General features: G+C 38.9%; 1 protein-coding gene across 4 annotated transcripts in view; it reads left to right on the top strand.

Moving 5' to 3' along the window:
- STRADB (STE20 related adaptor beta) overlaps positions 1-12,859 on the top strand; it is a 43,397-nt gene that overhangs the window by 8,180 nt on the left and 22,358 nt on the right. For all 4 annotated transcript variants that reach the window (XM_040641930.1, XM_040641935.1, XM_040641933.1 and 1 more), the window contains exon 3: positions 688-768. In XM_040641930.1, the coding sequence (XP_040497864.1) occupies positions 688-768 (81 nt within the window). The remainder of the gene's footprint in view (positions 1-687; positions 769-12,859) is intronic.

The raw sequence follows: 12,859 nt of genomic DNA, 5'->3' as shown, positions 1-12,859 counted from the left end.
TTATTTATTTATTTATTTATTTGAGAAAGAGCAAGCAGGAGCAGAGGGAGAAGCAGACTCTCCACTGAGCGGGAGACATGGGGCTCGATCCCAGAACCCTGGGATCATTATCTGAGCCAAAGGCAGACACTTAATCAGACTGAGCCACCCAGGTGCCCCAAGTCTCTTACTTTTAATTTGCTTTCAGTTGAAGTGAGATGTTTATCACCTTAAGAAACAAAATTGGTTCCAGATGCACTCATTGTGTAGTTTAATGTGGATAAACATGGTTCCTACATTTAAGAAACAAAGAATCTGAGGATTAAAATAAAATTGATTATAGTGAGTACAGCAGAATAATCTTTAGCTAAATATTCAAAACAAAACTTCAAAGATGATGAAAGGGTTAAAAATTAACACCAGCAGTGAAAATGAATTGATATTATGACTTCCAAAGGATAGGATAAGGATCAGAGATAGTGCCAAGTCAGTTATACCAGATATGAAATTTGTGTTCTTCATACCCAGCTGCTTCTCCCTTCTCTCCCATACTGAGTACCTCCATGGTATGAATCCTGGCAATTCCAGGTTCCTGCGTGCTGTCCTTTCTGTTCCTCACCCCAGTCACCAGACCTTTGTATCCACATATCACCCCTACTTATCTTGTGACTTATTTTTCACTTATTTAATGCATTTCTGAATTTCCAGGATTGTTTCTGCACTTCACGAACACAAGTTGAATCACTCAGACCTGAAAAACAGTCTGAAACCAGTATCCATCAACACTTGGTAAGAAAATGGTTAAGTACAATTAATATTCCTCCTTTGCTTTCTGTAGTATCATGGTACAGAATGTAATTCCTGGTTCTTCCATATCTCTTTTCCTTTATAGTATCTTTTACTGTGTCTTCTTCCTCTACTTCTGTTATTCTCCAGAAGTCTGCAGTTGACCTCTTCTGCCTAAACAGGGTCCCCCTAAGCAGCACCTGTTCCTAGGCTTCAGTTGCTCAGATTTCAGACTGTCCTGTAGCTACCTCAGGTTTTCCTTCAGGTTATGAGGAGACTCTGCCATCAAGCAGGACTGGTGATTCTCAGATTTTTAGCTATAACCCCACAATCTTTCCTGGGCACTTGAAGTGTCTATAGAATGCCTCTAATTAGACTTTTCAAAGGCATCTCTTTGCGTTTGAGTGAAACCTTAATCTATCAAACTTCTCTGACCCCTTGTATTTCTTTCTTTGGCTAATGAAAACCCATTTACTAAGTAACCCTAACTAGAAACTTTGAAGTTATGCTGACACATGCCTGTACCCACCACATCTAGTTATACACAAGTCTTTTGTATCTGTCTCTAAAATGCCATTGAGTGCATACCCTCCTTCACCCCATCACTGCTACTACCCAAATCTCATCATTTCTTTTTTTTTTTTTTCCAAAGATTTTATTTATTTATTTGACAGAGATAGAGAAAGCCAGCGAGAGAGGGAACACAAGCAGGGGGAGTGGGAGAGGAAGAGCAGGCTCCCAGCAGAGGAGCCTGATGTGGGGCTCAATCCCATAACGCCGGGATCACGCCCTGAGCTGAAGGCAGGCGCCCAACCTCTGTGCCACCCAGGCGCCCCCAAATCTCATCATTTCTTACCTGGACGATTGCAGGTAGACACATTGCCTCTAGTGTCCTGGATAAACCTCCTCTCACACTCAGATCAGAATTCACACCTGTGTTTGTGTCACTTTCCAGCTTTAAAACTTTCATCGGTTTCCTACAGCCTATGGGATAAAGCCTAAACTTCTTAGTATAGTATAAGGACTCTTACTGGTGTGGAATAGGTCTAATTTTTGAGTTTCATTTCTTGCTACTGAGTCTTAGCATATACTCTTTTTTTCTAATTGAAATATCCTTCTTTTTCTGCCTCCAAATTTCTCCTCATTCATGAAGAGTTGGCTCAGATATCACAGCTCTGAAGCCTTTCCTCTTGTACTTTTTGTTTCATTATGCTCCTACAAATCTTAGACATTCCCAGAAAATGGTATTTATTATATTATCTCATAATGATTGATGTACTTGTCTCTCTAACATGAGTCCCATAAAATAGGCATCCTGTCTTTTTCATCTGTATTTCCCCTGGGCAATGTCTGATACATTAAGTAATATTTTAAAAAACATGCTTGGGAATCAGTATTTCTCTGGGGTCCTCGCTTCCTTAATCCTTACTTTATTCTGCAATTCTTACTACAAAACAGAACCTGCCTTGCAAATGCCTTGTTTCCTACAAAATAAGGTAATCCCAGTTGTTCCTGTTTATAAGTTAATCTTGATCCTATATTCAGTTGTCTTCATTTTTCTCATTTTACTTTTTACTCACTAATATTCTAAAGTCTTTTAGTCTTCTGCCCTTTTGTGAAATAGAATATATTATCCAATCCTGGTTTTCATTCAAGTATTACCCTTCAGATTGAGGTAAAGTGTCTGCTGTTGTCCCCTTGCTATTGTCAAGAGAGAGGTCTTAAACTTCAGGAAACTTCCACAGGTGCTGCTGCCTGTGTGTGTGTGTGTGTGTGTGTCTGTTTTGTTTTGTTTGGCCTTGTGCTAAAATATACATAACATAAAATTTACCATTTTAGCCATTTTTAAGTGTACAGTTCAGTGGTATCAAGTACATTCATAGTGTTGTGCAGCTGTCACCACCATGCATCTCTGTAACTCTTTTCATCTTGTAAAACTGAAACTGTATCCATTAAACAAAGCTCCCCATTCTCCCTCCCTCCCTAGTTTCTGTCAACCACCATTCTACTTTCTATGATTTTCTGACTACTCTAAGTACCTTATATGAGTGGACTCATACTGTGTTTGTCTTTTTGTGACTGAGTTATATTTCATTTAATGTCCTCAAGGTTCATTTGTGTTGCAGCATATTGCAGAATTTTCTTATTTTTTTAAGGCTAAAAATGTTCCATTGTATGTATATACCACATTTTGCTTATCCATTCATCTGTTGATGGACACTTGGGTTGCTTTCACTTTGTGGCTATTGTGAATAATGCTGCTACGAACATGGGTGTGCAAATATCTCTTCGAGACCTGATTTCAGTTCTTTGGGTATACCCAGAAGTGGAATTACTGCATCATATGGTAGTGCTATTTTAATTTGGGGGGAAACTACCATAATGTTTTCCACATTGGCTATACCATTTTGTATTCCCACCAGTAGTGCACAAGAATTCCAGTTTCTCTACAACCTAGCGAACACTTCTTTATTTTCTGTTTTTTGATAGTAGCCAACCTAATGGGTGTGAGATGATGCCTCATTATAATTTTGACATTTCCCTAATGACTAGTGATGTTGAGAATCTTTTCATGTGCTTTTTGGCCACTCGTATGTCTTCTACGGAGAAATGTCTATTCAAGTCCTTTGTTCTTTTTTTAATTGGGTTGTTTGTTTTTTTATAGTTGAGTTTTAGGTGTTCTGTATATATTCTGAATATTAACACCTTAGCAGATATTTATAAATGTTTTCTCCCATTCTGTGAATTGCCTTTTAACTTGTTGATAGTATTTTTTGATGCACAAAATTTAAAAATTTACATGAAGTCTACTTTTTCTGTTTCTCTTCTGTTCCTTATACCTTTGCTATTATATCCAAGAAATCATCTCCGAATCCGATATTATAAAGCTTTTGTCCTATGTTTTCTTCTAAGAGTTTTATTGTTTTAGGTATTTAATTTAGGTCCTTGATCCATTTTGAGTTAATTTTTGTATGTGGTGTTTGATGAGTCCGTCTTCATTCTTCTGCATGTGGATATACACTTTTCCTAGCACCATTTGCTGAATATACTGTCCTTGCTTTATTGAATTGTCTTGACACCCCCATGAAATGCCATTTGACCATATATGTGACAGTTTATTTCTAGGCTCTCTATTCTCTTCCTTGGTCTATATTTCTGTCTTTATTTCAGTGCCATGCTGTTTTGTTTACCATTGCTTTGTAATAGGTTTCAAAATCAGGAAGAGTGAGTCCTCCAATTTTGTTCTTTTTTTTAAATATTATTTGAATTATTCAGGGTCCCTTGAGCTTTTAACAATACTAAGTCTTCCAATTAATGAACATGAAATATATTTCCATTTATTTAGGTCTTCCTTAATTTCTATTAGCAATGTTTTACAGTTTTCATTGTACAACTCTTTCACTTCCTTAATTAGCTTAATTTATAAGTATTTTATTGATGTTTTAAAAATTACCCTTGCAGATTATTCAGTAAACAGAGTCACTGAATTTTTAGGGTTACTAAAAAGTTTAATAGGAACAAGGACCCTGCCATGAGTTTTTTTAAAATTCCAGTATACTTTAAGTGTTATATTAGTTTCAAGTGTACAAGATAGTGATTCAGCAATTCTATACATTACTCAGTGTTCATCATGATAAGTGTGCTCTTAATCCCCTTTATTATTTCACCTCTCTCCACTCCTTCCCCACTACCACTCTGTTAAACACCAATTTGTTCTCTGTATTAAATTTGGTTTTTTGTTTGTGTCTTCTTCTTTGTTCATTTGTTCTGTTTCTTATATTTCACTTAGTATCATTCCCTCTAGATCCATCAGTGTTGCAAATGGCAGGACTTCATTATTTCTTATGACTGAATAATATTGTATTGGGTATGTATACCAAATCTTTAGCCATTCATCTATCGGTGGACACTTGGGTTGCATCCATATTTTGGCTATTGTAAATGCTGCAGTAAACATAGGGGTGCATATATGTTTTTTGTGTTGTTGTTTTTTGTTTTTTTTCTTAAAGAATTTTTTATTATGTTATGTTATTCACCATACGGTATATCCTTAGTTTTTGATGTAGTGTTCCATGATTCATTACTTGCGTATAACACCCAGTGCACCATACAATATGTGCCCTCCTTAATACCCATCACCGGCCTATCCCAATCCCCCACCCCCTCCCCTCTGAAGCCCTCAGTTTGTTTTCCAGAGTCCATAGTCTGTTACGGTTCATTCCCCCTTTTGTTTACCCCCCCTTCATTCTTCGATTCCTGCTATTTATGTTCCATAAATAAGTGAAACCATATGATAATTGTCTTTCTCTGCTTGACTTATTTCACTTAGCATAATCAACTCCAGTCCCGTCCATGTTGGTGCAAATGTTGGGTAATCGTTCTATCTGATGGCTGAGTAATATTCCATTGTATATATGGCCCACATCTTCTTAATCCAGAAATCTGTTGAAGGGCATCTCGGCTCCTTCCATAATTTAGCTATTGTGGACAATGCTGCTATGATCATTGGGGTGCATATAGCCCTTCTCTTCACTACGTCTGTATCTTTGGGGTAAATACCTAGTAGTGCAGTTTGCTGGATCATAGGGTAGCTCAATTTTTAACTTTTTAAGGGACCTCCACACGGTTTTCCAGAGTGGCTGTACCAACTTGCATTCCCACCAACAGTGTAAGAGGGATCCCCTTTCTCCACATCCTCTCCAGCAATCGTTGTTTCTTGCCTTGTCAATTTTTGCCATTCTAACTGGCGTAAGGTGGTATCTCAGTGTGGTTTTGATTTGAATTTCCCTGATGGCTAATGATTTTGAACATTTTTTCATGTGTCTGTTAGCCATTCGTATGTCTTCATTGGAAAAGTGTGTGTTCATATCTTCTGCCCATTTTTTGATTTGATTATTTGTTTCACATATATTGAGTTTGAGAAGTTCTTTGTAGACTTGGATACTAGTTTCTTATCTGTAGTGTCATTTGCAAATATCTTCTCCCATTCCGTGTGCTACCTCTTAGTTTTTTTGACTGTTTCCTTGGCTGTGCAGAAGCCTTTTATCTTGATGAAGTCCCACAAGTTCATTTTATCTTTTGTTTCTCTTGCCTTTGGAGATGTGTCATGAAAAAAAGTTGCTGTGGCCGATGTCAAAGAGGTTGCAGCCTATGTTCTCCTCTAGGATTTTGATGGATTCCTGTCTCACATCAAGGTCTTTCAACCATTTCGAGTTTATCTTTGTGTGTGGTGTGAGAGAGTGGTCAAGTTTCATTCTTTTGCATATAGCTGTCCAATTTTCCCACCACCATTTATTGAAGAGACTGTCTTTTTTCCACTGGATGTTTTTTCCTGCTTCGTCAAAGATTAGTTGCCCAAAGAGCCGAGGGTCCATTTCTGGGTTCTCTATTCCATTCCATTGGTCTGTGTGTCTGTTTCTGTGCCAGTACCATGCTGTCTTTGTGATCACAGCTTTGTAGTATAGCTTGAAATCCGGCATTGTGATGCCCCCAGCTTTGTTTTTCCTTTTCGACAATTCCTTGGCGATTTGGGGCATTTTCTGGTTCCATACAAATTTAAGGGCTGTTTGTTCCAGTTCTTTGAAAAATGTCATTGGTATTTTGATCGGCATTGAAAGTGTAGATTGCTCTGGGTAGCGTAGACATTTTAACTGTGTTTATTCTTCCGATCCATGAGCATGGAATATTTTTCCTTCTTTTTGTGTCTTCTTCAATGTCTTTCAGGAGTGATTCGTAGTTTCTAGAATATAGATCCTACGTCTCTGGTTAAGTTAATTCCAAGATAACGTATGATGTTTGGTGCTATTGTAAATGGAATGGATTCCCTAATTTCACTTTCTTCAGTCTCATTGTTCGTGTATAGAAATGCAACTGATTTCTGAGCATTGATTTTGTATCACGCCACATTACTGAATTGCTCTGTAAGTTCTAGTAGTTTGGGGGTGGAGTCTTTTGGGTTTTCTATATAGGGTATCATGTCATCTGCGAAGAGAGACAGTTTGACCTCTTCTTTGCCGATTTGAATACATTTATCCCTTTTGGTTGTCTGATTGCTGTTGCAAGGACTTCTAGTACTGTGTTGAATAATAATGGTGAGAGTGGGCATCCTTGTCGTGTTCCTGATTTAAGGGAAAGGCTTCCAGCTTTTCCCCATTGAGAATGATATTCACTGTAGGCTTTTCATGGATGGTTTTTATGAAATTGAGGAATGTACCCTTTATCCCTACACTCTGAAGGGTTTTAATCAGGAAAGGATGCTGTATTTTGTCAAATGCTTTTTCTGCATCAATTGAGAGGATCATATGGTTCTTGACTTTTTTCTTATTGATATGCTCTATCACACTGATCGATTTGCAAATGTTGAACCACCCTTGCATCCCAGGGATGAATCCCGCTTGGTCATGATGGATAATCCTTTTAATGTACTGTTGGATCCTATTAGCTAGGATCTTGTTGAGAATTTTGGCATCCATATTCATCAGAGAAATTGGTCCGTAATTCTCCTTTTTGATGGGGTCTTTGCCTGGTTTGAGGATCAAGGTAATACTGGCCTCATAGAATGAGTTTGGTAGTTTTCCTTCTGTTTCTATTTTTTGAAACAGCTTCAGGAGAATAGGTATTATTTCTTCTTTGAATGTTTGGTAGAATTCCCTGGGGAATCCCTCAGGCCCTGGACTCTTGTTTTTGGGGAAGTTTCTGATCACTGCTTCAATCTCTTCATAATTAATCGGTCTGTTTAAATAATCGATTTCTTCCTGTCTCAGTCTTGGTAGTTTATAGGTTTCCAGGATGTTTAATTTATTGGCATAAAACTGTTGATAAGAGTTTCTATTGATCCTTCCTATTTCATTGGTGTTGCTTGTGACCTCTCCCCTTTCATTCATAATTTTATTAATTTGGGTCCTTTCTCTATTCTTTTGAATAAGTCTGGCCAGTGGCTTATCGATCTTGTTTATTCTTTCAAAGAACCAGCTTGTAGTTCTGTTGATCTGCTCTACTGTGCTCCTGGTTTCTAATTCATTGATCTCTGCTCTAATCTTGATCATCTGCCTTCTCGTGCGTGGGTTAGGCCTGTTCTTCTGTTCCAGCTCCAGCTTCTTGAGGTGAGAATATAAAAACTGCATTTTAGATTTTTCTCTTCTTTTGAGTGAGGCTTGTATGGCTATGTATTTTCCCCTTAGGACCGCCTTTGCAGTGTCCCATAGGTTTTGGACCGATGTGTTTTCATTTCATTGGTCTCCAAAAATTGTTTGATCTCCTTCTTAATTACCTGGCTTACCCAATCATTCTTGAGCAAGATGGTTCTTAGTTTCCAAGTGTTTGAATTTCTTCCAAATTTTTCCTTGTGATTGAGTTCCAATTTCAAAGCATTGTGGTCTGAGAATATGCAGGGAATAATCTCAGTCTTTTGATCTCGGTAGAGACCTGTTTTGTGTCCCAGTGTATGGTCTATTCTGGGGAAAGCTCCATGTGCATTTGAAAAGAATGAGTATTCTGTTGATTTAGGGTGGAGTGTTCTGTATGTATCTATGAGGTCCATCTGGTCCAGTATGTCATTCAGAGCTGTTTCTTTGTTGATTTTCTGCTTAGGTGATCTGTCTGTTGCTGAGAGCAGAGTGTTGAAGTCCCTATACTATTAATATATTATTATCTATATGTCTCTCTATTCCGGTTAAGAATTGTCTTGTGTATCTAGATGCTCCCCTGTTGAGGGCATAGATATTTATAATTGTCATATCCACTTGTTGGATACATCTTTTAAGAATAATATAGTGTCCTTCTGTATCTCTAACTACAATCTTTAGTTTATTTTTTATTTTTTTTTAAAGATTTTATTTATTTAGTTGACAGAGATAGAGACAGCCAGCGAGAGAGGGAACACAAGCAGGGGGAGTGGGAGAGGAAGAAGCAGGCTCTCAGCAGAGGAGCCCGATGTGGGGCTCGATCCCACAACGCCGGGATCACGCCCTGAGCCGAAGGCAGACGCCTAACGACTGCGCCACCCAGGTGCCCCTGCAGTCTTTAGTTTAAAATCTAATCTGTCTGATACGAGAATTGCTACCCCAGCTTTCTTTGAGGTCCCTTGGCATGAAAAATGGTTTTCCATCCCTTCACTTTCAGTCTGGATGTATCCTTAGGTTCAAGATGAGTCTCTTGTAGACAGCAAATGGATGGGTCATGTCTTTTTTCCAATATGCAACCCTGTGGCATTTTATGGGAGCATTTAGCCCATGCATATTGAGAGTGATTATCGAGAGAAATGATTTTAGTGATGTCATGTTGCCTGTGAAGTCTTTGTTTCTATAGATTGTAAATTTCTGTTCTGTATCACTCTTGGGGTCTTTTTGCTTTTATAGAACCCCTCTTAATATCTCCTGTTGGGCTGGTTTGGTGGTTACGAATTCCTTCAGTTTCTGCCGATCTTGGAAGGTCCTTATCTCTCCATCAATTCTGAATGACAGCCTTGCTGGATAAAGGATCCTTGGCTACATGTTCTTCTCAGATAGAGCTTTGAAAATACCCTGCCAACCCTTCCTGGCCTGCCAGATCTCTGTAGATAGGTCTGACGTTGTTCTAATATTTTTCCCTCTGTACGTAAGTATTTTCTTCCCCCTGGCCGCTTTCAGTATTGTATCCTTGGATCTAATATTTGTGAAATGCACTAAACGTGACATGGCGTAGGCCTGCTCTCATTGATCTTGGGTGGGGTCCTCTCTGCCTCTTGGACACGAATGCTTGTTTCTTTTGCCAGATTGGGGAAGTTTTCAGCTACAGTTTGTTCAAATATCTCTTCTATACCTTCCTCTTTCTCCCCCCCTTTGGGGATGCTGATGATTCTGACATTGGAACATTTCATGGAGTCAGTAATCTTCCGTAATCTACATTCTTGAGATTGGATTTTTTTGAGCCAAGTTTCCGTTTTAACTTCCTCTTCTACCATCCCATCCTCCAATTCACTAATTCGTTCTTCTGCGTCATTTACCCTGGCTGTCAGAGCGTCTAATTTAGACTGCATTTGTTTCGTAGCATTTTTAATTTCTGCCAGATTCTCTCTCATTTCTGCCCTTAGAGTCTATATTCTCATTAATATTTTTTTGAAGCCTACACATCATCTTGACCATTGTTACTCTTAACTCCATTTCTGACAATTTGGTTATATCCATATCCATCATTTCTGTGGCAGAGGCCACAGTCTCTCTCTCCTTTTTTGCTGAGGGTTTCTCCTCCTCGTCATTCTGATGAGGAGAGGTTGTGGGGATGCCCAGAGCCCAAATTATTGACCAGGACCCAGGCAGTGTGCACTTGTTTTATAGGGACCTTAGGGATGTGGGCTTCTTGATTTTTCAGCCTGCCTTCTGGGGGAGGGGCCTGTTGGGCTGATACTCAGGTAAGCCTGTTTGGGTAGAGTTGCCCCGTCCCCTGCGAAGGGGACAGGGATGGCACAATGTGAACCGGTATTTCCAGGCTTTTGTTCTCTGGCGGCTTTCCCTGGCGGTTTTCTGTGCCTCTTCTGAGAGTCAGAGCAGCGTCTGTCTCAGAACAGAGAGATTACAGTCCGCTCTCCACTGAGCTCTCCTGGCCACTCTAACTCTGTTTCTGTCAGTGCTGCTAAAAACCCCGCAGCATCCCGGGATGTGCGCCCCACGGCCACTCTCCCAGCCCTCGCTTCCAGGGCTGGAATGTCTCTGTCCTTTGTGCTTCTAACACCGCCAGCTGCCCCAGGTGCCTGCGCCCGCTCCTGAGCTCCTAGTTTCAGTCTGGTTCCAGTGAGCGCTCCGGATCTCCGGTTTTCTGTCTTGTCGCGCCTGCGTTCCTGGGCTCACGGTCTCATTCTGCTTTCTCCAGAGTGCCAGTCCATGAGTCCTGCTGGCTCCCCAGTGCAGGTGGCTACTGCTTCCCGGCACCCGAGCGCGGCGGCTCCCTCCCCCTTCTGTTTGTCTTCTGATATCTGTGCACGGATTCACGGCTCCCCGCTTCGTACTTTAGCGCTAGAGATGTTCATTTGTAGAGATCCAGATGTATCTTCCTGCATCTCATGCTGATTTCGTGGGTGTTCAGGATGGTCTGGTAGATATCCAGCTCGATTCAGGGGACCAGCTGAAGAAAGGGTCCCCTACTCCTCTGCCATCTTATTCCTTCCTTCATAAATGTTTTCATATTCTTGGGTAGATACTCAGTAGTGGAATTACTGGATCATATGGTAATTCTTTGGTAATTTTTTGAGAAACCTCCATACCGTTTTCCACAGTGGCTGTACAGTTTGCATTCGTACCAAGAGTGCAAGAAGGTTCCTTTTTCCACAACTTTGCCAACACTTATCATTTCTTGTGTTTTTTTATTTTAGCCATTCTGACAAGTACAAGGTAATACCTCATTGTGGTTTTGACTTGCAGTGCCCTGATGATTAGTAATGTTGAACATCTTTTCATGTGTCTGTTGCCCATCTTATGTCCTCTTTGGAGAAATGTCTGTTCATGTCTTCTGCCCATTTTTTAATTAGATTATTTGTTTTTTGGTTGTTTAGTTATATAAGTTCTTTATATTTTTGGATATTAGCCCCTTAACAGATATATTTTTTATAAATTTATTTTCCCATTCAGTAATTTGCTTTTTTATTTTGTTGATTATTTCCTTTGCCATGCAGAAGCTTTTTATTTGGATGTAGTCTCTATAATTTATTTTTGTTTTTGTTTCCCTTGCCTCAGGAGACATACCTAGAAAAATGTTGCTATGGCTGATGTCAGGGAAATTACTACCTGTGCTCACTTCTAGGATTTTTTTTGGTTTCAAGTCTCACATTTAAGTTCTTAATCCGTTTTGAGTTTGTTTTTGTGTATGGTATAAGAAAGTGGTCCAGTTTCATTTTTTGCATGTAGCTGTCCAATTTCCCAACACTGTTGAGGAGACTTTTTCCCATTGCATATTCTTGCATTCTTTCTCATAGATTCTCATCCTTTTTCATGAGCATATAATTATGACTTTATTTCTGGGCTCTATTCTGTTTCATTGACCTACATATCTGTTTTTATACTAGTACCATACTGTTTTGATTACTACAGCTTTGTAGTGTATCTGAATATCTGAGATCGTGATACGTCCGTTTTTTCTTTTTCAAGATGACTTTGACTATTTGAGGTCTTTTGTGTTTCCATACAGATGTTAGGATATTTGTTCTACATTTATGAAAAATGTTATTAGAATTTTGATAGGAACTGCATTAAATCTGTAGATTCCTTTGAGTGGTATGGATATTTTCACAATATTGGTTCTCCCAGTCCATGAACATGGAATATGTTTCCATTTGTTTGTGTTATCTTCAATTTCTGTCATCAGTGTTTTATAGTTTTCCGAGTACAGGTCTTTCACCTCTTTATTTCTAGGTATTTGGTTCTTTTTGGTGCAATTTTAAGTGCTGTTTTTAAAAAATGTCTGTTTCTGCTGTTATTATTAATGTATAGAAATGCAACAGATTTTTGTATATTCATTTTATATTCTGTGAGTTTTTTGAATTCCTTTATCAGTTCTAGTGGTTTTTTGGTGGAGTTGATAGGGTTTTCTGTATGTAGTATCATGTCATCAACAAATAGTGAAAGTTTATCTTTTTCCTTACCAATTTGGATACCTTTTATTTCTTTTTGTTGTCTGATTGCTGTGGCTAGGACTTCCAATACTATGTTGAATAAAATGGTGGAAATGGACATCCTTATCTTGCTCCTGATCTTATAGGAAACGTTCCCAATTTGTCACCATTGAGTATGATGTTAGGTGTGGATTTTTAATATACAGCTTTTATTATGTTGAGGTATGTTTCTCTAAACCTACTTTGTTGAGGGTTTTTATCATGAAAGGATGTTGTACTTGTCAAATGCTTTTCTGCATCTATTGAAGTGATCATATGGTTTCTATCCTTGCTCTTATTGATGCAATGTATCACATGATTGATTTGTGAATACTGAACAACCCTTGCATCCCAGGAATAAATCCCACTTGATCATAGTGAATGATTTTTTTAAGGTATTGTTGAATGCCATTTGCTGATATTTTGTTGATTTTTTGCCTCTTGCATCCAAAGATCATCAGAGGTCCTGGCCTA

This window comes from Ursus maritimus, unplaced genomic scaffold (genome assembly GCF_017311325.1).
Source record: "Ursus maritimus isolate PB19 unplaced genomic scaffold, ASM1731132v1 scaffold_1, whole genome shotgun sequence".
In the NCBI taxonomy this organism is placed as follows: domain Eukaryota; kingdom Metazoa; phylum Chordata; class Mammalia; order Carnivora; family Ursidae; genus Ursus; species Ursus maritimus.
The sequence above is the reverse complement of the archived record's forward strand: the minus strand, read 5'-3'. Positions and strand labels throughout refer to the sequence as shown.